General features: G+C 57.3%; 2 protein-coding genes across 10 annotated transcripts in view; one reads left to right on the top strand and one right to left on the bottom strand.

The window, feature by feature from the left end:
• The window catches only part of SBF1 (SET binding factor 1), a 39616-nt gene extending 38806 nt beyond the window's left edge, over positions 1 to 810 (top strand). For both annotated transcript variants that reach the window (XM_049884758.1, XM_049884757.1), the window contains 2 exons: positions 17 to 148; positions 237 to 810. In XM_049884758.1, coding sequence (XP_049740715.1) covers positions 17 to 148; positions 237 to 335 — 231 coding nt within the window. In that variant the 3' untranslated portion in view covers positions 336 to 810. The remainder of the gene's footprint in view (positions 1 to 16; positions 149 to 236) is intronic.
• A 582-nt stretch (positions 811 to 1392) lies between these two features.
• Positions 1393 to 27740, bottom strand: part of PPP6R2 (protein phosphatase 6 regulatory subunit 2) — a 91557-nt gene continuing 65209 nt past the window's right edge. For 7 of the 8 annotated variants that reach the window (XM_049884760.1, XM_049884761.1, XM_049884759.1 and 4 more), the window contains 20 exons: positions 23091 to 23228; positions 18993 to 19058; positions 17281 to 17393; positions 16708 to 16821; positions 14968 to 15097; positions 14055 to 14207; positions 10383 to 10586; positions 9171 to 9235; positions 7359 to 7474; positions 6766 to 6851; positions 6513 to 6593; positions 6264 to 6361; positions 5670 to 5727; positions 5299 to 5426; positions 4864 to 5045; positions 4088 to 4253; positions 3921 to 4009; positions 3102 to 3285; positions 2261 to 2479; positions 1393 to 2174 (listed from right to left, as the gene is read on the bottom strand). In XM_049884760.1, the coding sequence (XP_049740717.1) occupies positions 2123 to 2174; positions 2261 to 2479; positions 3102 to 3285; positions 3921 to 4009; positions 4088 to 4253; positions 4864 to 5045; positions 5299 to 5426; positions 5670 to 5727; positions 6264 to 6361; positions 6513 to 6593; positions 6766 to 6851; positions 7359 to 7474; positions 9171 to 9235; positions 10383 to 10586; positions 14055 to 14207; positions 14968 to 15097; positions 16708 to 16821; positions 17281 to 17393; positions 18993 to 19058; positions 23091 to 23228 (2442 nt within the window). In that variant the 3' untranslated portion in view covers positions 1393 to 2122. Of the gene's footprint in view, positions 2175 to 2260; positions 2480 to 2798; positions 2908 to 3101; positions 3286 to 3920; positions 4010 to 4087; positions 4254 to 4863; positions 5046 to 5298; positions 5427 to 5669; positions 5728 to 6263; positions 6362 to 6512; positions 6594 to 6765; positions 6852 to 7358; positions 7475 to 9170; positions 9236 to 10382; positions 10587 to 14054; positions 14208 to 14967; positions 15098 to 16707; positions 16822 to 17280; positions 17394 to 18992; positions 19059 to 23090; positions 23229 to 27740 lie in introns of those variants that run through there. The other variant, XR_007517461.1, reaches the window with a different exon arrangement.

Below are 27740 nucleotides of genomic sequence, written 5' to 3'. Positions count from 1 at the left end.
CCCCTGCCCCGAGCAGCTGCGCTATTACGACCACCGGGTGGACACAGAGTGCAAGGGCGTCATCGACCTGGCTGAGGTGGAGTCTGTCGCTCCTGGCACACCCACCATGGGTGCCCCCAAGACCGTGGATGAGAAGGCCTTCTTTGACGTGAGCATGGGCTGGGGGCTGGGTCTTGTGAGCAGGTGTGCAGGGCAGGGGCTCCGCGTGCCGTGGAGTCATGACCCACCTTCCCCAGGTGAAGACGACACGCCGCGTTTACAACTTCTGTGCCCAGGACGTGCCCTCAGCCCAGCAGTGGGTCGACCGGATCCAGAGCTGTCTGTCAGACGCCTGACCCCCCACCCGCCTGACTGGCACTTCGTGTCACAGACCACTGCGGGGGGGTGGGGGTGGGACAGGGCCGCCCAGCTATGTTTACAGACCCCTGGCCCTGACAGTATTGAGGCCCAAGCTCCCAGCACTTGAGTTTGTACAGTGCCCCCCTGCCTGGCTCAACAGACTTAACTTATTGGCGGGCCTGGCGGTGGGCAGCCATGGTACAGCCCCTCGGGGCATGTAAATAGTCCCTGCCCAGAACCTCGCTGGCCCCGGCTGGCCAGCAGCACCTGTCCCCAGAACGAGAGTCTATAAAGAGAACTAACGGACCACATGGCTCCACCTGTCGACACCTGCCTCATCCTGGCTACAGGCGGCCTCTGAGCGCCAGGGCCCCAGGGGTGGTGGGGTGGTTCTGCTTGTCCTCAGCAGCCCCCAGTTTGGGGCTTTGGGCAGGGGGAGGCCGAGAGGAGGAGATAGTGGCCCCAGAGGGAGGTCACACGGGGAGGGAAAGTGGGCACAGGACTTGTGTCCTTGAGGCAGTGGGACTCACCACTGATGTCTGTCTCCGGGGGGGGGGGGGGGGTGTGTCACAGTTTCTCTGCCACCTGAGTGGCCAACCCACGGGCCAGAGCCTGACCTGGGGCAGATGCCAGCGAGTCATGGGGTGGGCAGGGGCATGGTGACCTAGGAGGTGATGCCATTGGGTCCCAGGTGCCGGCTCAGTGGTGCCAAGACCCCACATCTGAGACTCATCGTGTGCTACCTACCCACCATGTACCCCCGCCCTTGTGGGAGCCTGAAGCCTCAAATGGCCCCCGTGGCCACTGAGTGTCCCTGGGGTAGCAGCTTTCCTGTATCCCCCCCTCCCCAGCCCCTGCCTGTCCTTCATGTTGAGACACTTGAGGGGGAAGGGTGAGGGGTTTGGTTGGGTCTGTCCTGTGGTTGGAGGGAGACCTGGCACAGCATGCCCCTCCCAGAGGACCACAGGTTGCGGGGGGGGGGGGGGCAAAAAGGTGCTGGGGGCAGAGGCTCGTGGGTCCCCGATCCACCAGTAAATGGGTTTGCGCAGTAGGAACGACACAGCTGTTTGTTTATTGGAGCTGGGGCTGGATGCCTGTCAAGTTAACACAACATAAGCGCAGGACCTTGGCCCCCAGGGGGGCCCCACCCAGCATTGTGGCATCATCCCAGCCCTCTGGTCCTGCCCACCTGACGCGCACGCCGCTGGCTCTGCCGCTCCACCAGGCTGTGAGGGCGGGTTTTAAGGCAGCCAAATCCCAGAGCCCAGGTTCACGTCCCCACACCCTGGTGCCCAAGTGCATTTGGAGGGTCTCCCCATCCCAGGCACATAACCCCCTCCCGCCAAGGTGGGAGGGGGCCTGAGCTAGGGGACCAGCCGCCCGCTGCTACGGGACGACAAAGTGCAAAAATGTGGCTCTTCCTGCATTCGTTAAAAAACAGTAAAAACAGAGCCCCGGGTGGAAGCCACATCCACCACGTCCATCGAGTCCCGGCGCCAGCACGTGTGGCCTTGCCTGGTGGCTCCTTGCCTCCGCAGTGCCCGGCCCAGGCCCACAGGCAGCGCCAGGCGGCGAGCTTTATTGCTGTGTGGGCGGAGCCGCTGCAAAGACAGGCCGCGCTGGGCTGTGGCAGGAGGACGCGAGCCGGGCCTTTGACGGTTCCACTGCCGCTCTACCGATGCAGCATTTATTTCAAAATTAAATTAAATTAAATTAAAAAAGACAAGTTGCATCACCAGGTAGTTTTCTTGCTTGGTGGCGCCAGGGCCTGGTGGCAGCAGCGTCACACAGGGCCATTCGCGGTGGCTCCTGCTGGTGGCGGCGCCTCTGTCTTCCTGCGGGAAGAGAGGCAGGGCTGGGGCCTTCCCTCAGCTGCTCTAGCCTGGGGCCTCAGGCCAGCAGGGCAGCCCCCCGTGCTCACCTGTTCTTTGTCTCCAAGGGGGCCACCGTGGTGACTGCCACAATGGGCCCTGAGGGGGCCACTACGGCCAGTGCAGTGGAGGTGGCCAGAGCGGCCACTTCAGCTGCTGCGGGGGGTGTAGCCTCAGCTGGGATGGTGGCCACGTCTGCAGTAGCGGGGGAGTTGTATGTGGGGCCCCAGGGCGCAGAGTCCAGTGGCATGCTGGGTGTGTGGTCAGCCCTGTGTGCAGACATGGGCTCTGGTTAAAGGGGCTAGGCCAGTGCTGCCTACCCCATGTGCCCAAGGATGTGAGAGGCTGGAGGAGTCCAGAAGGTGGCCTGGAGCACCAAGCCCCAGCTCCTGCCCTCTGGAGTGGCTATGCTGGGTTCCAAACACACCGCCTCACCAAGTGTCTGTCCTTGTGCGTTTCGGCTGACCCCATCTCCTCCCAAGCTTTGCTGGGAGCCCTGGGCTGGCCCTCCATGTCCCGTCTCCTCCCCAGTTGGCCCTTGTGTTCCGGGGCAGGCTGAGGGAGCCAGGACCTCCTGCCTTTGCCCACCTGTGACCTCGACTCCCCAGTACAGTGAGGACGCCTGTGCCATCCCTCCCATTGCCAGAGCCGAACATGTTTCCAGGCCGGCTGCACGAGGCAGGCTCACTTCTAGGAACTGGTGTTCACACGAAGAAAAGCCACAGGCAACGTCCACGCGCTTGAGGACAACTGACTCAAAGGCCATGCTCCTCCCGCAGCTCAGGGAAGCCACAGGCCCACAGACCCCCGAGGAACGTCCAGTTTCCTGCCCACCCCTGGGCCCTCCCTGGTTGTGGTCACGCTGTGCCCTGGCCCACCCACCCTCCTCACCTTCGAGGGATGGCCTCCGTGGCCCGTGGGGGAGTCTCCTGGCTGAAGACCCCCTCCCGGATGCCACCTGCGCCTTGCTCGACATCCTCTCTGTCCAAGGCCCCAGTGTACCTGCTGCTGGAGGCTACCGGGGGTGCCTTCCTGGGCGCACACGTGTTCCAGGCACTTGGGGGAGCTGGGCAGGCTGCAAGAAAAGAGGCTAGGACGTGACAGCAGAGGGGCTAGCGCACAGATGACCTGAGCTGCAGGAGCCAGTCTAGAACATACAGGAGTTTGTCTGCAAAGTTGTTGGGACAAAAACGCTGCCTCGCACACTCCTGCCACGTGCGTGTGCACCCAGGGGCAAGAAAAATCACCGTATCCTGGGTACTACGAGGGAAGAGCCTGAGGCGTAGGGGCCTGGGGCAGTGTGTCCAGGATCCCCTACTCAGTCTTCAGGGCCCAGGGACCCGCAGGGACCCAGACTCCTGGACAGGCCTCGGGGTGCACGGCCTCCTGTCTGCCTTGTGAGGCATCTGACCTGTCTGACTGGGGGGAGTGATAGCCACTCAGGGCAAATCCAGCCTGCGGGCCTAGGAAGCAGCGCTGAGGGAGGAGGGCTGGTGCAGAGTTGGAGGTGGCTCACCTGCTGCCCCCACCCCCATTGCGAGAGCTGGTGCGCAGCAGGGCACAGGGCAGACTCCAGTCCTGAGGTGTCACGTAAACCCCAAGGCTACCACCAGGAGCAGGCCCAGGGTGAGGTGACGGGGCCCCACCCACAAGCATGGGGTGTGGTCTGTGTCCCGTGGCACCGCCCACAACCCTACCACTGTGACTTACAGGTTTTCTCTGGGCACTGGTTTGGGCCGCCCTGGATGTTGCCACTGTCTGTGTCCACTGGGGAGCTGCACCGGGGACCTGAATCAGAGCTGTGGAGGAGCCAGCGTGAGCTGAGCTGCAGGCCCCCACAGCCGGGAGGACACCCCCTGAAAGCATGCTGACATTACCAGCAGAAAGGCTGGAGGTCTGTGAACTTGGCCCAGCCCTTCTCCTCTGGCGTGGAGGCACCAGGCGTGCTGACTGCCCAGACACTGGAGCCGACGTCCACGGCCACCCCGGGGGCCTGCAGGGCTGCGCTCACAGGCTCGTCAAACACCGCAGCCCAACCGGCACCTATGGGAGCAGTACAGCGTGGACTCAGTCTTGAGAGTGTGGGACGCTGTCCGCAACCTGCCCGCGTCCCAAGAGCACAGGGCTGTTCCCAGGGCCGAAAACACTGCTCCTGTCAGGTCAGATACCCGAGGGCCGTGGAGCGGCCCCCCCCCACCAGCCACCCCAAGGTGAGTGCGGCTGCCTGGCCCACCCATGGTCCCTCTGGAGCACCCTGGGTGGCTTAAGGTTCCAGATCAAACCAGAGACACCCCAGGAGCACCTTTAGTCAGGCGCATGTGCACATGGGGTGCTCCAGCCAGTGTGTGGGGGTGGGGGCCCCCATCAGCCTCTGCTGAGGGTCTGGCATCTGCTGACAGAGACCCCCACCTGCCCAGGCCAGAGCCAGGCCGCAGACCCATGGGGCACTGTGTCCTGCTGCGGATGCCGCGGCCGTGAACAAGTGGCCGAGTGACCACGGCAGGTGGGTGGGAGCAGTTGTCTGTGAGAAAGCACGCGCAGGCGTGGCTACCAGACAGCGGGAGACCTGCAGGCCTGGCCAGGGCTCTGCAGGACCAGACCCTGTCCCCTCCACCCCAGCACTGCCCTCACCAACCCCCTTCCCTGTACCCACCTTCCGCACTGCCCTCCCCACCACGGCCTTCTTTCTGCACAGGGGCCGGCGGGCCGGGGCTGCGGCTGCCCTCAGCTGGAGGAGTGGCCCCTCGGGGAGCATCCGTGTCCACACTCCCGTTGCGACTGCCGTGCTCTAGGCTGCTCTTTGAGCCACTCTCTGCGGCGAGGGGGGCTCCAAATCTGAGGGCCCGTGTGGTCAGAGGCTCAGTGGCGCCCGGCCTGAGCATCCCCCGCACGTACCGGCCTGAGGGCCGAGGCAGGTGGCGATGGCCCCAAGGATCAGGGCTGGTCCAGGCCTGCCCTGTGCCCATTCCCCCTACGCCCTGAGGACCCAGAACCCCTGCCTCCTTAGGGACGGTGTCTGCACCCCTCACACATGCACATGCTCGAGTGAAGTGTCACAGCAGCTGTGACGACGGGCTGGTGGACACACCTGGCTCTGGCCGTCACCCGGGCTGCTCGGCTCAGCTCGCCATCCTCCCAGATGTCGTCGTCCTCCTCCTCATCATCGAAGGGCTGGATGCGGTCACTGCAGCAAGCTTCAAACAGTGCTGCGTGTGGCTGTGAGACGCACCAGGTGGCTTTAGAGGGTCGGGGGTGGGGTGGGAGCCCACAACACCCGGCCACCAGGCTGGGGAGGTAGGGGCAGACGGGGGGTGCAGGCTGGAGGCATGAACACCAGCTCCCATGAGCACTCTGGCCCCCTCCCCAAGGTCTGGGCCAAGCCAGTACCAGGCATCCCCGCCCACCTCAGCTCATTCTGTCAGGACCAATGGACAGAGGGGTACAGGGCACTCCACTCACACTGTCGTCATCTGCATCGGTGCTGAAGCTGATCTCTGCAACCCTGTCAAATGGCGCACTGTGGGAAGAGATACAGCCTTGCACCCTAAAGTGGGCTCGGGGGTGCTCCGGGGCCTGTCAGTCAGCTGGTGGGAGGCTCTGGGGCCTGTCAGCCAGGGGGCCTGGGGCCAGCCTTCACTTGGAGGTGGTCAAGCCAAGACTCTCAGATGTAAGTGATGGGACTCAGCTGTAGCACCCAGAGCCAGGCTGGGCAGAGGCCACTGGTGGCCTGTGTGTCTCGTTGGCACCCCACCCAATGCCACCTCCTGAGGGACTTCATGTGGGTGTGGGACAAGTCCTGACGTGAAGACAGGGCCCTGGTGGGAGGGGGTAGAGTGGACAAGGTGGCTGACAGTGGGTGTGGGTGGAGGAGAGGTGCCACTCCGACCACCAGGGACAAAGGGCTGGCAGACAAGCTGGGTGCAGCGTGGGCACCCCGTGCAGGTGACAGCACCCTCCCAACAGCACTGCAGCACCCCGCCCACCCAGCGAACCCTCTAGGCTCTGAGGCCGGTCCTCCCTGGTCTCCGCTCACTGATGAGTTGGGGGGCTCACTTGATGTTGTCGTCCTGGTCTGCAAACTCTTCGTCGTTAAAGCCAAACTGATCCACAAAGCTGGCTGTCATCTGCTGGATCTGGTACTCGGAGAAAGCCTGGGGGACAAGCACCTGTCAGGGCCATGGGGACCCCTTGTGCTCTCCACAGGCTTTCCCACAGGTTCCCTCCACAGGTTCCCTGCAAGGGGCTCCCTGGCACAGGCCACAGCAGGAGGCATGTCTCAGGACACTGCACCTCCTCACACACCTGCTGGAGGGATAGCTCGCTGGGGAAGGCACTGTCAATGTCCTCATCCTCGCTGGAGGAGTGGAGGTGGTGGGTGCTCACCTGCAACAGCCAGGGGATGGAGTGCAGTGGGGGCCCTCTGCAGACGGCCCCCAGCTCCCAACGGGTGGGCAGAGGCCGGGCCAGCACCAGGCTGCATACAGGGTCCTCACTCGAGCCAGCTCAGGGGGGCTGGTGTATGGCCCATATGCCTCGTCCCTGAGCCCGTGCTCACCAGGTCTACAGTGTTCCTGCGGTTGGTCTCGGTCAAGGTCTCCTCCACGAAGCTCTCCCAGCGCCCCCGGCAGTCCTCAGGGAGCCCTGCAAGGAAGCACTGCCGCTCAGCCCCCAGGACTGAGGACCCTAGCCCATCAGGGTGTTGGAGCTTGCTAGAGGAGGGCGAAACTCGAGGGCACTATCCTGTGGGGACACAGACTCATGGCAACCAAGAAAAGGGGGAGCCCCTTTTATCGCTGTGAAGGGGAAGCTCGGTGGCCATCAGGCATGAGGCCACGCTGACGTTCTCACCTTGGAATGACCTGAGCAGTGCACTCGCCCTCAGGGGCCACGCTGCAGGAGACCAGAGGCCTGGCCCTGCTCTTCCCTCAGGCCTGTGGTGCTGCCTGACATGCATTCGGCCCTGACCACCACAGCCCACGGCAGGGGCAGGGTCTCGGGCACATGATGGCTGAACTCAACTAGACACCCACGTCCAGTGAGGGGTAAATGGACGGGTAAGGGGCGGCCCCTGCACACTCGCCTTGGCATCAGTGTGACTGTCACCTGGACACAATCTCTGGCCAGAGGGTGTGACCAGAGGGCTCTCACCTCGGATGACCTCACTGATATGGGTCTGCATGGGGCCCTGCTCCAGGTTCTGCACCACCGTGTTGGCAATCCGCGTGAGGTGGCCCATGTTCCCACGCCGCATGCCACCTGCTGCCCTGTAAGCAACATGGTCACCATTAGTGTGGTGGACACCAGCCCCCCAGGTCCCTTTGATGCCCCAGCCCAGCCCCGGATCCTCTGCCACCGCAACCTAGTTCCCCCAACACCCCCTCACCAGGGGAGGAAACACGGCCTTCCCACCACTGCCTGCCCAGAGTCTGAGTCCTACCAGTGTGGTTACTGCAGCCTCTTGAAGCTGCCATTTTTCTCCCTGAGGGACTCAGGCCTTCTCACCCTCCACGGTCTCCTGACCACTGTCCCCACTGTAGCATCCCCACGTCTCCTGGGACCACCTCCAAGAGCAGCTTGTGCCCTCAACAGCTCAGCAGACCTCGCCCCCAAAGACACCTTTTTGTAGCGGGCCTGCTACGTGCCGGACTTGGCTCCAGTCTGCCAAGACGTATGAGCAGGGCAGGCACCATTCTCACTCCCACTGTACCACCGAGCCTGCAGCTGGCCGGCAGTGGCCAGGAGCTGACCCAGGACAGTTGGGACTACAAACCCATGCTCTTCGTACCGTGCAACTGTGGCCTCCCACAGTCCCAAACCAAAAACCCACTGCCGTCGAGTCGATTCCGATTCGTAGCGACCCTATAGAAAAGAGCAGAACTGCCCCATAGAGGTTCCAAGGAGCAGCCTGGTGGATTCAAACTGCCAATCTTTCGGTTAGCAGCCGTAGCACTTAACCACTACACCACCAGGGATTACCCCATGGCCCCAGGTCCCTGGAAATCCCCAAGCCCCGCCCAAGCCCCGCCCAAGCCCCACTGTGCTCCTGGCAGGCTGAGAAATGGAAGGTGGACAGTGGGTACTGGGGACAAGACAGTTAAGTGGGAGGCAGAAAGAAGTTAAATTAAAACTCCTCCCTGCACGGGTGCTGGGTACACCTCAGGTTCTTGGGAAGATCAAGACTGGACGCTGGACCTTCGCCGGGGCAGACGGCACGTGCAGGGCAGGCAGGGGGCGTGGTGCCCAGTCTCACCCGCCACCCCAAGCACACTCCCCTTCCTCACCGCACCACCACGAACACAGGTGGCATGCAGCCCTCGTGGTTCCACGTACAATCACGCAGAAAGGGCACGTTTCCAAGCCCCAAGAACATCAGGGAAGACTTAAGAGTTAAATTTTCAAGCATCAAGTCAGAGTTCGAATTCACTTTCGCCACGCTCACCCCTGAAGCTGTGTGAAGCGTGAGCAGGGACGGTGGGTGCAGGAAAGGAGGTGTGGCAGGTGAGCCTCTAGAAGTGGGAAGGGACTGCACACACAGGACCCTTCAGCCACACCAGGAGCCTGGACACCAAGGCGCTCAGGCCCACAAGGCCAGCACCACCCACCATGCACGTTAGATCGGCAGCTGCTAAGTGAGAAAAGGCATGGTGGGACAGGAAGGAAAGTATGGGCAAGAGGGAGCCCCTTCCTGGTTCAGGAGAGCTGATGGTGGGTGGGTGGGGGTGGAAGGCAAGGACCTGGGTCAACAGAGAGGTGGACAGACAGAAAAGATGGGGCGAGAATGTGGACATCTCATTCTGAGGATGCCTGTCCTGAAACTGGGAGACTGGCCTCTCCTAAGGCTCAGCCCCCAGGCTCACCACCCCCAGGTGACACCCCTCCACTTACCAGCTCACCCCCCTAGGCTGGCCCCCCTGGGTGGACCCCCCCCCGGCCCGCCCACACCCTCCCGGTGGCTCTCACTGTGTATGGTCGTTGGCTTCCCAGGCCTCCAGGATCCTCTGTACCAGGCAGCACTTCTGAAACAGCTGGGGGGACAGGCAGTGTCAGGGTGTGGTGCAGAGAGCAGGGATGTTGGAGCCGAAGGGCTGGTGGCCTATGACACACCCTAGGCCACCAGCCTGCAGTCCCCACTGGCACCCAGAGGCAGGGGCTGCTGGCCTAAACACCACCACCACCCAGGGCTGCTTGGGAAGTGGAAACAGCTGGACAGAAGGTTGTCCCCACACGTCCCACCCCTGGCCTCCCCATGCCCTTCCTGCACCACCCGAGAAAGCAGTCTAAAACAGGACCCCAACGAGTAAGCCCCAAATCCTGACTGCAGCTAACCGGACTGTAACCTGCACCACCTCCAGTCACTGTTCCCCCAACTTGGCATCCAGAAGTCCCCACTTTGGACTCTGAGTGCTCGTCTCCGAGCCTGGCTCAGGCTGGTTCCTCCACCTGGGACCTGTGTCCTAACTCCAGCCCCCCATCGCAGTGTTCCTAGGCTGCACACTCCCCGCATCCTGCCTGGCCCATCATTGATCCCACAGCCCAACGGTGAAGCCCCAGCCTCCAGGGATGAGCTCTGTGTGCAGGTGTGAGGGTGAGAGAAGGCCGGGGTGCAGGTGTGAGGGTGAGAGAAGGCCGGGGTGCAGGTGTGAGGGTGAGAGAAGGCCGGGGTGCAGGTGTGAGGGTGAGGGGACACCAGGGTGCAGGTGTGAGGGTGAGAGAAGGCTGGGGTGAAGGTGTGAGGGTGAGGGGAGGCCAGGGTGCAGGTGTGAGTGTGAGGGGAGGCCAGGGTGCAGGAAAAGGGCCGTGCCTTGGGTCCACAGGTACCATTTTTAAGCCCCAAGTTTTTGTACAGACTCTGACTCATCACTCTCCCGTCCGGGCTTCCCCTGTGGCAACCTCAGAACAGTGACCTGCCCCACAGGCATCAGCTCGGCCAACACTGCTCTCAGCTTGTCCAGAGCTGCCCTGTCCCTCACCAGGCCGTGACCCAGACAGGCCCTGACGCTGCCTTTGCCATTTGGCATCCTCTCACATGAGGGTCAGAGGAAAACTGCCCACACGTCCAGGGAACGCTGGCTGCAGAAAGCACATGGCCACATCCTTGTCACCCCTCTTCACACAGCCCCACGTGTCCTCGGAAGAGAGGGGTAGTCCAGGGGATCCAGGCGCTGCACTCACATGGGTCACCAATGTGTCTTCAGGGTGGCTGGCTGCAGGCTGCGGGTCCTTGGGGGTCCTGTTCCCTGGTGCTGGCTCCACCCTGCTCACGGACTCACCACCTTCTGCTCTCTCTTCCCGGGTGGCGTGGGAAAGAATGGCTGCTATACACAGTTCCACTTGGAAGTGCAAGAAGTTATTCCAGGTGTACTTAAAAAACAAGTCCTGGGTGGACAGAGGACAGGAGCCTGCACTCAGGCGGGTGTTCTCCCAACAGCGGAAGCACGGCGTCTCCACGCGTTACTCCCCACCCTGACCCTAACCACATGCAAAACAAGTGATATGATGGCCCCACAAGGGCAGGTGCTGGACACCCCTGGGGAGGCCGAGGTCAGAGAAGCCTTTAGGCCACACCTGGCAGCAGTGGCCTAACAGAAATTCCGGCTGCCTTGGCCTCCCCAGAACGGCCCCTGGTCCTCTCCCATGCACCTGCTTTCACAACACAATGGGGGCACAGCAGCCTCCAAGTCTCTGACCCTCTAAGTTGGCAATGAGCTCGGAACAGGGCTGGATGACCATGTATCCCACCACTGCTACCCACACAGCCTGCATGCCTGGCCCTTCTGCACGCGGACACACACACTGGCAGGGTGCTGGAGGGGGGGCCAAAAGGGGGCCGGAGAGGGGCAGAAGTCTACTGTTGGCCATCTCACCCTGCACAGAGCATGGCCCACTCCAGCTCCCACCTGTGACACCAGCCGTCACTTTGCCAAGTCCCTGTTGTGGGAGGGGCACAGGAGACCCTTGGCGCGCTCCTAGCACAGAGCTGGTCTTGCCCTTCATCATCACTGTTGCCATTCTCCCACGATGGAGGGCCAAACTCGCCTCAACCATTCCCAAGAGTGGAACCCTACAGCCAGTAGGGTGACATGGGGCCACTGGACAAGAGGAAGGGAAGCAGAGTGTGGCTCCCCAACGGGGCTGCTGCGCCACCCGCACTGCTCTGCCCAGCGTGCCCTATGCTCAGTGCACCTCCACGCCTACTGCTCAGCCTCCGTGCATTCGCCTCTCTGCTCCGCAGGGCTGCCTGCACACTGGCCCTCAGAACAGAGGTACCTGGAGGCTGGGGGCCCCGGGAAACATGGGGACTCAGGGATGTGGGTTACAGGAACGTGGGACATGGAGTGCAGGTGCAAAAGGAGTGTGGGGTACTGGGACGTGTGGGATACACGGACATGGGGACAGGGGGTGCAAGGATGCAGGGCACAGGACGTGGAGGTGAGGTACAAGGAAGCAAAACATGAAGAAACAGGGATGCGGTGGCTCAGGGCACCAGAATGCGGGGCTCAGGAATATGGGATGTGGGGTGTGGGGTGGGCATGGGGTAGGAAGGGTGGGACACAAGGACTCGGGGTGTAGGGTACAGGGATGTGGGGACATGGGTACAAGTTCGCAGGGCACTAGACACAGGGGTGGAGTACAGGGTCACAGGACATGGGGCACAGGGTGGGCGTGGGACATGGGGAGCAGGGGGTGGGTGAGGGGACGTGTGGTACAGGGGGTATGTGCAGGGACACAGGACGTGGGGCACAGGGGGTGGGCACCATCCTGTGGCGCTGGGTCTCATGGAGGTGGCCTGGGGTCACAGGCAGGCCTGGGCCAGGCAGCTAGCACAGCTGTGAGCCTGGCCCCTCCTCTGTACTTGGGGGGCACGTAGGGCCTGGCTCCAGAGCTGGCGTGAGAATGAAGTGACAGGACACGGGCTAAGGCCATGGTCCTTCAGGGGGCAGCTGCCTGGCCAGATCACAGCCTCCGCTCATCTGTCTGTCCAGCCAGACCTTCCCCATCTGCTCAGCTGCTCTGCCCACAGAGGTACGGCCCTGTGTTTCCCGTTTACCATCCAGACAACCGTGTCCACAGGCCGACATGAGGGAGGGACATCACCCCCATCTGTCAGCACCCTGTGCTCCCACGAGCCTCTGCAAAGACACACAGATGCACGGGTGGCACTCGGGCTCCACCTCATGGAGGCACGGGGTCTGCGCAGCCCATCCAGGGTCAGCACTTGGGGGGTTTCCAGTTGTCATTGTCACAGAGCTGCAAGGCCTCAAGGGCAGGGCTGCAAGGGGCCCGGTGATGGTGGCACCGAAGAAAGCCCTGGCGGGGGAGGGGGGGGCACTGCTCCACAGTAGGATCCCCAACCCACAGGCACCGCTATCTCTGGTGGCCCTGGCCGGTCACATGGACACGAGCCTGCGCTGACCTCTCGCAGAAGACGGCACACAGGCTGTCCTGCTGCCAGGCCCCCTCTGCCCGTGTTCTCTGGCATGCCTCATGGGAGCTACGTCCTCTCTGAGCCATCAGGGCGACCCACAGCTGAAATTTTAATTCTTGACCCAAACATGTTGTAATGAAGACCCTCTGTGCATCTTCGGCATAAATTCACCCAGGTGGGAGAGCAGACCCAGGGCAGAGGCGCCCATCACCCACTGCAGGAGGCTGTCACTCCACTCAGGAGGACCCTGACTCAGCAGGCAGGCCAGGCTCCTGCTGTAGTTACGTGCCGCAGTGGGCACCAGAAGTGGCAGAGACGCTTTGCAGGGAGGGCTTGGTCGAAACAGACCACAGGACACAAAAACCCAGAAGAGAACACCACCGTGGAGTATGCCGCAGCAGACATGCATGCGGGGACAAGGGAAACATTTGTGACCAGAAACCAAGTGTCCTCTGTGAGGAGCTCCCCACTTTCCACGGCCTTCTAGGAGCAGCACAGTCACTGTGGCCAACGATATGTGGCAGGACCACACTAGATTGGTGTGCCAGCTTTCCTATATGAGCACGGGTCACATTTCCATCACCCACTGGGTTGGTGTGCTGGCTTTCCTATATTAGCACAGGTCACATTTCCTCACCAGAAATCTTTTCTCACAAGAGAACCCTTTGAAGAAAAGAAAAGTATACCTGCCCCTGCCCCCATCTGGGATTTCGGTCACAGCAGGATCATTAATCCTCCAGTGCTGGACGGTCCTTTGGGGACTAAGACTGCAGGGGGGCCCTGGAAGGCATCTGCCCATGGTGCCACCTGCCGCTCTGGCCCTGGGCTCCTGGGTCTCTCCGAGTCACCAGAGTCCCACAGGCAGCAGGGGCCCTTCACAGTGGCCAGTCGAGACCTGCAGGTGGCTCTGTCCCGGGCAGGCCAGGAACTGCTGTCTCCAAGTTTTATACTTAAGAGCCACAATTAAGTACTACCTCATCAGGTCAAAACATCAGGATGGAGGTGGTCCATGTGATCCCATCCCTGAAAGCAAGCTCTGCTCCCATGGGGCAAGTTCTGGGAGATCCATCCCTGCTCAAGACCACAGCTGCTCAGTAAGCACCACGGCCTACGGGACAGCCCAGGGCTTTGACACAAGGCAGTTTCTCCTGCAGACAGGCGAGGCTGCTCCACAATCAAACCACCACCTTCCTTGTGGGTGGCCTTTGTCCCTGTGGGGCCCTGACCACTTTGCCGGTTGCTGTCATGCCCACAGGAGGAGGGTGACCACCAGCTATGAGGGACACACGGACAAATGCCCTCTCGAGACGCACAGATGTGGGACACACAGACAAATGCCCCTCGAGACGCACCACATGGGACACACAAACAGGTGCACTTGCAGGATACACGACACCCTGGATGACAGGCCCACTCACCAGCAGCAGGTCCATCGTGTTGAGCCGGCAGAGCTCCTGGTTGATGCTGGGCGTGTTCGTGTGCAGCAGTGCGGCCACGAGACGGGCACCATGCAGACGGGCATTCCCCAGCGGCTCCTCCAGCACGCCGATGGTGGTGAGGATTGCGCTTTTCTACAGCACAGGTTGCAGCCATCAGCCTCGCTCCCACGCCACCCACTCTGAGGGGCTGTGGGGTCTGCCTGTGACAGGAGCTGAGGGGATCATCAGGCCCCACGCCCCAGCACCCCCCATGCACACCAGCCATCAGGAACACCCGCAGCAGGTGGGGCCAGCCTGTCGGAGCTGGGAGACCCTGCATGACACCAGGGGCAGATGTGGGGCTCTCTGGGGACTCCCGCCCAGGATCCGGAGCCACAGACCCCCTGAACATGCCTCCTCAGATGGTGCAGCCCTGCTGATCCCACCTTCTCTTTACCCTCGTCCTGGCCATGACCTGCCTTCCCGAGGCTCACTTTCTCAGGGGGAGACGGACAACAAGTGTACTGATAAAGGAGCCACACAGCAAGGCAGGTCATGTGGTGCTAAGGAGATGCATCAGGGACAGGCTGGGGGCTGGTGGGTAGGGAGCAGCCCTGAATGGCACCTGAGGAAAGACTGAAGGGCTGGGGTGCCGCCTCACTGATGTCACCCTCCTCAGCATGGCCACAAGCACCCTACCCCGCACTGCTGAGCCAGGCCACCTGGTTCAGCCCTCAGGAGCTGAGCGTCCCGCACCAACAGAAGGCTGACAGACATCTGGGGGCCCGCAGAGTGCTGGGCTGTAGGCCCCACCAATAGGTCTGAAAATCGCCCAGGTGCTGAGGGAAGGCCTGAGGGGCAGTGGACAGGCCAAGCCCATGCTGCCTCCCATCTACGCGGCTGACCAGCTCACCTTTGGCGGGCTGAGCAGCAGATGGTGGAAGTCCCTCAGCCGCGGCTCGATGCCCTGCAGTACACTACTGCTAACGCTGTGCGGCCGCTCGAGTCCCTGAGAGAAGGAGTCCACCGAGCCACCCTCTGTCCTGTGAAGGCAGGACGCAGACATCGATGGGGCATGCCACCCTCAGGCCTGACCCACACAACATGCAGCCTTCTCCCAGGAGGAGATGCTTGCCCCTTTCCCAGAAGGAAACCTCAAGAGTGAAACTATCCAAGGCCTCCGTACATCCTCTGGTGTAGACGGAAGAGGGAGACATTCAGGAAAGGCTCCGGGTAACAAGTGGAACCGGAGCAAGAGGCGGCAGAGGGATGCGGGGAACCCCAAAGGCACCCACTCACCACGTGGCCCACCCTCGTTACTGCCTCTGACATGCTCGCTGCTGTCCCTACACATGGGCTGAGAGACCAGAAACAGGGTAGCCCCATGTGGCTCTTTTGGCCTTTTAAAACTGAGAGCTTGATTTAAAGACTTTTTCTGATTATAAAAATAATACATGGTCATTATAGAAAAAGATTTCAAATATACAAGAGGATAAAAAAAACTGCAGATATACAGCTGGCCCATCTGTCTTTCCTCATTTTCACACCATCTCTCAGAGAGCGCCCAGGCTTCCTCCCTAAACCCACAGGGCACCAGAGGCAATTGTACTGGGTTTATGAAAAGAGAAAACCAACATTCCAGATATTTAACCTGAGTAAATGATTATAACACTGTAATTCCACTTTTAGGTAATAAACTAACAAATATGCATCAGATGACAAAAACAGAGAGCCAGAGACTACTAACAGTCTCACTGCCCAGAGATAAAGCCAATTTCTGCCATTCCTTTTTCATTCTCTTTTTAACAGCATATATGCTGTCAGTGGTGGGGGCTATGGCAAAGTCCCCGCAGGTGGGAATAAGGCAACCGAGCAGACAGAGCACAGCCACAGAGGATGGCCATCCTGGAGGCAGAGGGGCGCCCAGGCAGGGAGCGGAGGGGACTCGGGGAGGTAGCTAGCGCCCGGAGGGCATACCACATGGGTCCCCCAGCCCCGCCCTGCCCACAGCCCCCTCCCTACTTGGACGCTCTTCTCCCCAGGCCTCTCAGCCCGTTCACAGAGCTCCTGTACTCTGCCTGTCTCCTGCCATCTGCCGCTAACCAGGGTCACCTCTTTAGCTCCCTTGGGCCACCTCATCTCTGGTCACCCACGATGCCAAGAACCAATCCAGGTTCTCCCCTTGCTCCAGACCAGCACTTTCAAACAACTGAAATTTCTACTGGGGCATTCTATAAGGGTCTCAAACTTACACATCCCAAAACGAGTTCCATTTCTTCCCCAAACTTGCCTGCCTACTGCATCCTGCTGGTTCATGACCCCACTCAACCCTGAGACCACAGCTGGGGCACCGCCTCCCCAACCCCATGCTCAGTGCGGTGGTCGTATCCACTCCCCACCTCTGCTAGGCACAGCCTAGTATGGGGGCCCCCGGGCCACTCCGCACACACCCCATTGCAGTACCTTCGCAGGTACACAAACACATTCGCCAACTGGCAAGAGAGACGGCCATGGTTGGGGCAACTGACACAATGACCAAAGGGACTTGCCCTGAACTGTAAAGTACACCTGGGCGATCTGAAATGAGTTAAAGTCACAGACAACAGGTCAGGCCCGCCACCTGGCCCACAGTGCCCCCGGCACCAAAACTCACCCGGCACGCCGTGTCTCCAGCAGAGTCAGCAGGACCTGCGTGCCGCATACCAGGCAGCTCTCAGTCTGCTCCCCATCAAACATGTTCCTGAGCAGCTGCTCTATGCAGCCCTGCCTGTCAGAGACACATGGTCATGCCTGGAACCTGGAGGGCTCCCACTGGGCCTGAGCTCGGGCCTGTCAGGGACACATGGTCACTGTGGGAGCACGGGCCACACACGGAACCTGGAGGGCTCCCAATGGGCCTGAGCTCGGGCCTGTCAGGAACACATGGTCACTGCGGGAGCACTGGCCACGCCTGGAACCTGGAGGGCTCCCACTGGGCCTGAGCTCGGGCCTGTCAGGGACACATGGTCACGCCAGGAACCTGGAGGGCTCCCACTGGGCCTGAGCTCGGGCCTGACAGGGACACCCCGGGGACCTCCCCCTGCATTCCCCTGCAGCCGGGAGAGCCCATCACAGCAAACACAGCTGTGAGTCTGGGCGAGGACGGTGAAGGATGGTGGCCCCTCCCGCTGAGCAGGCCTGGGCATCCCTATGCCACAGAGTCCCCACCTCCTTGGGCAGCACTCACGACTCCAGAACCGCAAGGAGAGGGTCAGGTTCTGCTGTCTCCTGCAGCTGACCACCCTGGTCTCTGCCCAGCCGGACAATGTCACAGAGTGTCTGAGATGCATTGGACTGCCTCTGTGGAACAAGTAGCAGGTGCCATCAGCACCCACAGGGCACTGGGGTTCTCCGGGGACTGGGCAGGTGGAGACAGAAGTGCCGCTGAGAACAGTTCTCAAGGAGTTTCTGCAAAGGTCTCAGACTGGCTAGTTCATGTCCAAGATGCTTGTGTCTGACTTTCCCCTCGTCAAAGGTGGGTCTGCTTAGACTTTTTCTGCTGTGACCACCCTCAGGAATTCAAAAGGGGTTCACAGTGGTCAGAAATGCTATGCAGTTGTTGCTCTGTACCTCGGGTAGATGGTCTGAGGTATGCCGTGAACAAGATGGTGTCTCTGACACTGTGTTTTAAATTTAACAGCAAATTACTACTCATCTTCATTTGAGTCGTTGGAGCTAAGGAAATGGGAACGCTGCTGCAGAGAACGCAACTTTTCCAGGAAAGCAGGAGCTCCACCATGCACCTGCCAGCGGTGTGTGGTCTCCCCACTGTGTGGGGTCTCCCACTGTGTGTGTGCACCTGCCAGCGGCGTGGGGTCTCCCCACTGTGTGTGTGCACCTGCTGGCGGCGTGGGGTCTCCCCACTGCGTATGTGCATCTGCCAGCGGTGTGTGGTCTCCCCACTGTGTGGGGTCTCCCACTGTGTGTGTGCACCTGCCAGCGGCGTGGGGTCTCCCCACTGTGTGTGTGCACCTGCCAGCGGCGTGGGGTCTCCCCACTGTGTGTGTGCACCTGCTGGCGGCGTGGGGTCTCCCCACTGCGTATGTGCATCTGCCGGCAGTGTGGGGTCTCCTCACTGTATGTGTGCACCTGCCAGCAGTGTGTGGTCTCCCCGCTGTGTGGGGTCTCCCACTGTGTGTGTGCACCTGCCAGCGGCGTGGGGTCTCCCCACTGTGTGTGTGCACCTGCTGGCGGCGTGGGGTCTCCCCACTGCGTATGTGCATCTGCCGGCGGTGTGGGGTCTCCTCACTGTATGTGTGCACCTGCCAGCAGTGTGTGGTCTCCCCACTACGTGGGGTCTCCTGCTGTGCGTGCGCACCTGCCGGCGGCGTGGGGTCTCCCCACTGTGTGTGTGCACCTGCCGGCGGCATGGGGTCTCCCCACTGTGTACACGCACCTGCCAGCGGCGTGGGATCTTTTCACCATACACGTGCTGGCCACGGGGCGCACTGCAGAGAATAACCATGGAGCCGACACCCCCAGGGAGCAGAGCTCTGAGTCCGACAGAGGTGAGAGCACCCAGCGCACTAAAGTGAATGCCTGCACGACTATTTTTAGGGAAAACAAGAGCTGCCAGGCTGGCTTTGTGGCAGCATGCCTGCCTCTGGATAGTTGATGACAGGCTAGTCAAAGGGCCGGTCAGCCCCACGGCACTCACATAGGGCAGCCAGCTTCCCTAGTCACAGGGAACGGAAAATAGCCCGCTAAATTTGGGGGTAATCTGATACTCAGCCACAGATGACTAATACAATCCTGTCAGAATTGTTTTTATAATATGTACGGATTACTTTTCAGTTTAAAAAGTAGCCCAGAAGTCTACCCGTGATTAGGGAAGAAAACTGTTGAGCTGACCCTGGCCCACAGGAGTGGCGAGCAGGGGTCCCATGACATAGTACTCACGTCCTCCTCCTGACTCGGGTGGATCAGCCCCACGAGTCTCTCAATTATCTTCTCTTCATTAAGCCACTGAAAGGGAAAAATGCCAGCATCACCAGGAGGCATCTGCCACTTTCTCCATCTCTGTCAGCTCTCACTAAAGGTTGGGAGCCCCTGGTGCTGAGACCTGTGAACCCAGTCCTCCTGGACCAAACTCAGGACAGATGACTGTGGCTGGATGCTCCATGGAGAGCCAGGTGAGAAACCTCGGGCCCCAAAGAACGAGAGGAGGCTCCACAGCCCCCCCCCCACGGCACCTCATCCCCTGCCTGCACCCTGGGACCATTGCTCCCCTTTCTCCCTGCTCAGCTCCCATACAAGAAAGGTGCTGCACAGCATGGCCGTGGACTCGTGGGATTTAGTCAGCCATGGGCCCCTTGCGCAGTGGGCCATGCTAAACTCTGGGTCAAGAAGGCAGACAGGAGGGGGCCGCAGCAAGGGCTGCCGGTGCCAGGTCCCCGGGAGGACCACCCTTCCAAAGTCTCAAATGCCAGCTGGAGACCGTGTTGCTACCACACATCTGCGGAGGCCCACCAATGTCAGTTTCTTGCTTTGGGCAGGAATTACACCAACTTGACTTGATAACACCAATTATCTCCCGGTTAATCACAAGTCCTGACTGAGAAAGCTGTATTTTGATTAATAAGAGCGTGAAAGGGAATCAGTTACTACTTAGCAAAAGTAGCTGGGCTGTGGATTCAACCTGCCAGGGGGGCTCCTCGAGGGGAAGAGACAACAAAAGGGCCGTATGCAAGTGACAAGAGGTGTCTGCAGGAGCAGGGCAACAAAGCGAAGGCTAGGAAACGCTCTTCTGTTGTTCTAGGTTCCTGCTGGCAAACTCTGGACGCCAATCCACATCACGGAACAGCTCCAAGCTGACCAGGACTAGCCTGACACCTGGCTGCGGTCCGCTCCTCTCGACCACACCAGCACTCACTAAGAACAGGGCTGCCTCAGGTGCTTGGTCATCCCGCAAACGCGTTCTATGACACACAAGCTCTGCCTGGGGCCAGTCCTCCCCGAGCCGGCACATGGCTGAGCCTGTCCAGCCAGGGGCCACCTGGGACTAAGAGGAAGACGACCAGCCTGGTCATACCCACTTCAGTATCAGCCTCATCCAGGTCTATCTCCCAACTCAGTTTCTTCCATGGCTTCAAACCAGTCTGTCCTGTTCGAACCCTTGCTGAGAATGTGCATTTCCACCCCAGATATACTGAGACCCAGTCTACGTTTCACAAGATCCCCAGGTGATTCTTATGTGTAATTCCTGGGACCTTGTTAGAAATGCAAATTCTCAGCAGGGGTTCCAACTGCACCAAACCAGTTCAAAGCCCTGGTTTCATCAGCTAAGAGTACACAAGCCACAAGGTGGCCCCTGGCCAAGCCAGTGAGGGTCAGATGTCTATCAGCCCACTCCTTCTCCACCCTCCTTTGACCTGAGACAAGCCTACACCTCTCCAAGCTTCTCCCGGAAGCTCCAGCTCCCCCACCTCTCTCAGGGCAGCCTGCTGCAAAGGCTGCCATCCCCAGGCTCAGCCCTCCCTTCACATGCCTAACTCCTGTCCCTCCTGAGCACACATCTTCCTCCAGGCACACTGGAATCAGGCCTGCAGGGCACACAGGTGACAGCTCTGGGGTGCCCTGACCACACCCTGGTCCCCTTCACTGCAGTTTCCTTTCCACAGGCCCCTAGCTCAGTCCTCCCCCGAGCCAGGTGGACCACCCATCACCAGCCTCCGCCACACAGGGGCCTGCAGCTGGCTGGCTGTCCTTCCTCCTCACTAGGACTTTCTCCCCCAGCCCAATCGGACAGGCGCTCAGGGCACTCGTTGCTGACCCATGCCTGGCATGTCTCATTGGAGGGAAGGGCTGCTGTGGGGTTCAGCGGGAGCAGATAGTTATACCTGAAGGGTCACACCAGCCCTCAACACCCCAAGCATTCTCAGGATGCATCATCTGGAGATCACTCTCACTACTGGATATTACATCAGGGGCCAGCAAACTGCCCATGGGTCCAAGTTGCCCACTGCCTGCTGTTGTCAATAAAGCTTTACTAGAACATGGCCACGCCCACTTGTTTGCATACTGTCTCTGGCTGCTGGGCCAGCAAAGCCTAAATGCTCACCATTGGCCCTACGCAGAAGTGTGCTGCTTGGTCCTGTGCTAAGTGCTTAGCATTCCCTCAGCACATGTCTGCTTAGGGCCTGAGCCTAAATCCAGGGTTTAGATAATACAGCACCAAGGCCACAACAACAGTTCATTCACCAGATAGAACCCTCTGGAAGGTCCTGAAAAAGAACTTTCAACCTAAATATCCCATATTTACCAGGACATACTCCTTCAGGCAGGAAGGCTTTTTTTCTTTTTTAATTACTGGGAAGTAAAGTTGCCAAATTACAACCACAGCTACTGTGTTACCATGTAACACCTGCTGCTACCGTACTACCATATTAACAGCCCTGTTACCATGCTACCACGTAACACCCGCTGCTACCATATAACACTCACCATTGCTATCGTTATATGACTCCTATCGATGAGCCAACTCTTCTTGGAGGTTGGCCAGCAGTGAGTGAACCACTCAGCATCAACACCCATCACCCCAGGCCCACCCAAGCCCACAGAAGCAGTGCACTTTCCACTCCTAAGGTCAAGGCTGGCCATGGAGGTCATGCTGGCCTGTGGGGCTAGGCGGAAGCGCTGTGTGTGCTCACTTCCCACTGTCTCATCACCATCACAGCCCCAGCACTGCCTAAGCGGAGGGGGCCGCTCCACCACCCTGGGCTCCAGAAGGAGGCACTGCAGATCCCGACAGGCCCGTGGACCCCAGGCAGTGAGTGAAAAAGGACCTTATTCGCCATAAGCCACTAGGACTTGGAGGTGGTGTTGTCACAGCACAGCACGGACAGTCCTGATTCAGAGTTCTCGCAGGCAGTGTTTGCATTTGTCCAACCAAGACAGGCATTAATTGAATTTCAGGGTGACCCTAATGTGTACAAACAGGGTGGGGATAACCGCCAACGTGTCGTAAGCACATGTAAACTCTGTCTTTAGGACGTATCTTGGAGGACCAGGATGCAAAACAGCCAGGAAGACCTGGAGACCCAGTGGCCCTGGGCCCCATCCCAGTGCACGAGACTGGACATGAGCCCCAGACTGTCCCACCCCACAGCATCCAGGGCCAGGCAGGAGCAGTAAGACCACCTTTCCAAGCCCAGAGTACGTGTGGGACGCAGCCCCGAGGCCTGGCCGACCCGCTGCCACACCGACTCGGTTCTTGCACCTCAGATTCCACATCCAGAGACTGGATGGCACGCCCACGTGCTGCTCTGAGAACAGAGAGGTGAGGTGCTCGAGGTAGCCAGCGTGGCTCCTCTGACCGTGAGTGACAGTAGCCACTACTCACACCACACTCAGCGCACAGCACTGGCTGCTATCCTGAATTCTTGGTGGGGGCTGCCCAGAAAGGAGCGAGTATTAACCTAAGTGTGGGCCTAGGTATTGTCCCCAACTCCAGGGCTGGAGACCTTCCTCTTCTCACGGAAGAGCTATGGGGGGGCATCCTCCTGCTGAGAGGGTACCCTACTGGAAGACGACGTCCAAACACCCCAGGACAGACGTCTCAGCTCTGGGTTCCGTGACTCTGTCTTCCACGGAGACTCTCAGCAAGCACTGTTCTCACAGGTACGCACCTGGGCACAAGGCTGAGGGTGGTGCTGGGGAGGGGTGGGAGAAGGAGGTAAGGAAGGTCATTTCTGCTCCTTCACAGAGTGAGGGAAGCTGCTCTGCCCTGTGCCCCTGGAAGTCCAGTCTCAACCACAAGCCCTCAACAAGAGCTTGATGGCACCAGGGGAGAACACACCCCGGCGCAAGAGTGGGTGCAGATGCACGGTGTCCTCTGAGCCCTCAATGAGCCCGTCAGCCTCCTCTTCTTGGCCAGGTACCCTCTGCATGCACCCAGGACACACTCAATCCCCTGGTAAGCCTGAGGGCAGTGAGCCATCCCACCCGGGGCCACAAAGAAGAACCAGGACCCACCCTGAGGGCCCGTGCAGAACTCACATGCAGGACCTCCTGCCGGAGGCCAGCTGGCTCCACGCAGCTGACCAGGCGCAGCAGCAGGTCCATCATGGCCGAGGTGCCGAGGTGCCGCAGCACCAAGCCAATGAACCCGTCCTTCTTCTTCAGAAACACAATCACCTGAAACCAGACACGCCAGTCAGCAAGCAGTGCAGAGACCACAGACGTGAGATGTTCCCCAGGAACAGAGAAAGATATACTCTCAGGGACATCACACAGAAATGATGGAAGATACGAAAACAGCCCAACGCACACAAGTGTGTCAGGAAGCCCTGACCAAGCACAGGTAGAGACACGGATGCAGGAGAGTGTGAGAAGACCATAGCTCCCTGGCTCACTCCGAGGACCCATGCACCGCATGTCCTGTTGTGCAGCTTACACACACTGTGAGTGACAGGGCAGGCTGCATGCAGAGCAACCACTCAGCACACGTGTGTTAAAGTGAATGTGTGGACAGAGCTGGCCAGGGCCATGGGACCTCATTCACAGGGCCTGGAAGCACATCAAGGAGAGCACAGAGCAGGTGAGATGGTTGGTCGGCATTCCGTGAAAGGAAAAGGAGGACCAAGGTTCTAGAATTGACGACGGTGACTCGCGTCTGGCTGGTGAGCAATGCCAATGGGCTGTGGATGGTGAAGTCAGAGAACGGGGGCACCGTGGGGCCCACTGCTGATACCACGGGCCACTCAGCAGTTCCTAGGTGAGACAGCAGTGACTAGGAGGAGCCTGGGCGGGGATCCACTCTGCATGCATCTGAAAATGCAGCTTAGCTCAGCCTACGCACAGGAAGCTCCTGCAGTGCCCAGGCTGCCAGACTAGGGGCTGGGGCAGGCCCAGTTCTCTGGTGGGGGCCCTGGGAACAGAGGAGGTCCACCTGGCTAGGGATCTTTAGACTGCACACTTGTGCTGAGATGAGGAGGAACGGGAGGGGAAGGAGAAGGGAGAAGGGGAGACAGTAAAGTCCTACAGAGAAAGAAGAATCAGAACAAAACAGAGACGGCTCCAATAACAGTATTAGGATGACACCAAGGACACCATGACAGACCCTACAAACATCAGAACTATTATGAGAGAACATTATGAACAACTTTATGTGAATTTAGAATAAAAAAATTTCCTTGAAAAACACACTTATCTATACCAACAACAAAAAAAACAAAAACAGAAAAATCTGAATAGTTTTATAACTTTAGAAGAAATTAAATCCATCATTAAAAACCTTTCCAAGCAGAAAACTCCAGGCTCTAATGGCCTTCCCAGTGAATTCTACCAAACATTTAGAGAAAAACATCCCAATCTTACGCAGGCTCTGTCAGCGAACATGGAAGTGGGAATATGTCCCAGCTCCTTTGATGAGGATATAAAACCTTGACTTTAAAAATCTGATAAGGGCATTTGGAAGAAAGAGAAATTAAGGGCCAATCTCATGATGAATACAGATGCAAAAATTCAGCAATGTAAAAGAAAGCACAATAACATATACTACAACCAAGTTGGGCGTATTCCATGAATGCAAGGTTGGTTTAGCATTAGAAAGTCAAGCAGTGTAATTTATCTATTAACAAAATAGAGAAGAACGGATATGATCAGTTCAATAGACAACAGTAAGAACATCTGATAAAATTCAATAGGTATTCATGTTATAAACTCTCAAAAAAATTAGAAATAAAGAAAACTCCCTTAATCAGGTTTTTTAAGATATTCAATAGAAGTCCCTCAAAAAAACATTATACTTAATTGTAAAATGTTGAAAGCTTTTCCTCTGAGAGAAAGAAAAAGAAGGTCGACCAGCCCCACTTCTATTCAACGTAGTGCTAGAAGTTCCGGCAAAACGACAGGCAAGAAAAAGACGCAAAATGTTTCAGAAGAGTAAAGAACAAAATAAAACTGTCCCAGAGGGCATGATCGTGTATGCAGAGAAAATGAAACAACACAAAGGTAAGTTACTATCAAGATGGCCAAATACAAAGTTGTTACGTGTTGTCAAATTGATCACAACTCATAGCAACCCTACAGGACAGAGCAGAACGGCCCCACAGGTGTCCTAGGCTGAAGTCTTTACAGGACGCATCGCCAGGTCTTTCTCCTGCAAGGAGCTGCTGCTGGGTTCAAACTGCCGACCTTCTGGTTAGCAGCCCAGTGCTTAACCACTGAGCCTCGGAGGCTCCTATAAATCTAGTTAATGTATAAGAATAAACTTTATTTCTACATTACAGCAACAAACTGTTGGAAATAAAAGTTTGAAAAGATGCAATTTAGGAAAGTATTTTGGTGATTCCTCAAAAAGTTAAATATAGAGTTACCATGTGACCCAGAAATTCTGTTCCTAAACACCCGAAAGAAATGAAAACAGGGACTCAGACAGATAATTGGACATCAATGTTCACAGCAGCATTGTTCATAAAAACCAATCTCAAAAGGTTACATGCTATAGGATTCCATCCATATAACACTTCTGAAATGACAAAATTTTAGAAATGGAGGAAAGAACAGTGGTTGCCAGAGTTAACGATGGAGGATGGGTGAGAGTGGTTGTAAAAGGCCAGCACCGGGACTCTCGTGGAGAAAAAACCATGAGGTACCTGGACTGTGCCGGTGGACACAGGAACCTGCACAGGTGATGAGCTTGTACAGAACTTAACACGCACACGCAAGTACAAGTAAAACTGGGGAAAACCTGTATAAGGTCAGAGGATTGTATCGATATGTTGGTTGTGATATTCTGCTACAATTTTACGTAACCACTCGAGAAAATCTGTTAAAGCGCACCGGGGATTTCTTTGAACCGTTTCTTAAAACTGCCTGTGAATCTACAATTATCTCAATAAAAACTTTAATTAAATAGCAGTATCATTAGAGCAGCATGAAAATATCAAAAGCCTAAGAATAAATCTAATGAAAGATGTGCTAGACCACTATACAGAAAATTACATTACTGAGAAAAATTAAAGAAGTCCTAAATAAATGGATACACCATTTTCACGAATTATCAGTCATGAGACGGTAATGATCTCAATTCTACCCAACTGACCTACAGCAGGGAATGGCACACTCTTTCTATAAAGGGCCAGACAAGAAACACCTTCCCCCATGTGTCTATGGGTTTGTTGTACTGTGGGGCCTGCGTGTTGCTGTGAGGCTGGAAGCTATGCCACTGGTATTCAGAGGCAGGACAGGTTTCAGCTGAGCTGACAGACTAGGAAGAAGGACCCGGCAGTCTACTTCTCAAAAGAATTAGCCACTGAAAACCTTATGAACAGCAGCAGAACATCGTCTGATATAGTGCTGGAAGATGAGCCCCCCAGGTTGGAAGGCACTCAAAGGTGACGGGGGAAGAGCTGCCTCCTCAAAGTAGAGTCGACCTTAATGATGTGGATGGAGTCAAGCTTTCGGGACCTTCATTTGCTGATGTGGCACGACTCAAATGAGAAAAAACAACTGTAAACATCCATTAATAATCGGAACCTGGAATGTACGAAGTATGAATCTAGGAAAATTGGAAATCATCAAAAACGAAATGGAACACACAAAGATTGATATCCTAGGCATTAGTGACCTGAAATGGACTGGTATTGGTCATTTTCAATTGGACGATCATATGGTCTACTATGCCGGGAACGACAATTCGAAGAGGAATGGTGTTGCCCTGATGGTCAAAAAGAACATTTCCTTGTCTATCCTGAAGTACAACACTGTCAGTGATACGAAAATATCCATATGCCTACAAGGAAGACCAGTTAATATGACTATTATTCAAATTTATGCACCAACCACTAAGGTCAAAGATGAAGAAACTGAACATTTTTACCAGCCTTTGCAGTCTGAAATTGACTGAACACTCAACCAGGATGCACTGATAATTACTGGAGACTGGAATGCTAAAGTTGGAAACAAAGAAGAAGGGTTGGTAGTTGGAAAATATGGTCTTGGTGACAGAAACGATGCCGGAGATCGCATGATTGAATTTGCAAGACCAACAACGTCTTCATTGCAAATACCATTTTTCACCAACATAAACAGCAACTATACACATGGACCTCGCCAGATGGAATACACAGGAATCTAACCAGCTACATCTGTGGAAAGAGATGATGGAAAAGCTCAATATCATCAGGCAGAACAAGGCCAGAGGCCAACTGTGGAACGGACCATCAATTGCTCCTATGCAAGTTCAAGGTGAAACTGAAGAAAATTAGAACAAATCCATGACAGCCAAAGTACAACTTGAGTATATCCCACCTGAATTTAGAGACCATTTCAAGAACAGATTTGGTGCACTGAACACTAATAGACCGAAGATGAGACAAGTTGTGGAATGACATCAAGGACATCATACATGAAGAAAGTAACAGTTCGTTAAAAAGACAGGAGACAAAGAAAAGACCTAAATGGATGTCAGAAGAGACTCTGAAATTTGCCCTTCAACAACGAGTAGCTAAAGCAAAAGGAAAAAAATGATGAAGTAAAAGAGCTGAAGAGAAGATTTCAAAGGGCAGCTTCAGAAGACAAAGTATTATGATGACATGTGCTAAGACCTGGATATAGAAAACCAAAAGGGAAGAACACGCTCAGCATTTCTCAAGCTGAAAGAGCTGAAGAAAAAATTCAAGCCTCGAGTTGCAATATCGAAGG

The sequence above is a fragment of the Elephas maximus genome, chromosome 4 (genome assembly GCF_024166365.1).
Source record: "Elephas maximus indicus isolate mEleMax1 chromosome 4, mEleMax1 primary haplotype, whole genome shotgun sequence".
Lineage (NCBI taxonomy): Eukaryota > Metazoa > Chordata > Mammalia > Proboscidea > Elephantidae > Elephas > Elephas maximus.
Note: the sequence above shows the minus strand (reverse complement) of the source record. Positions and strands in the feature narration are given on the sequence as shown.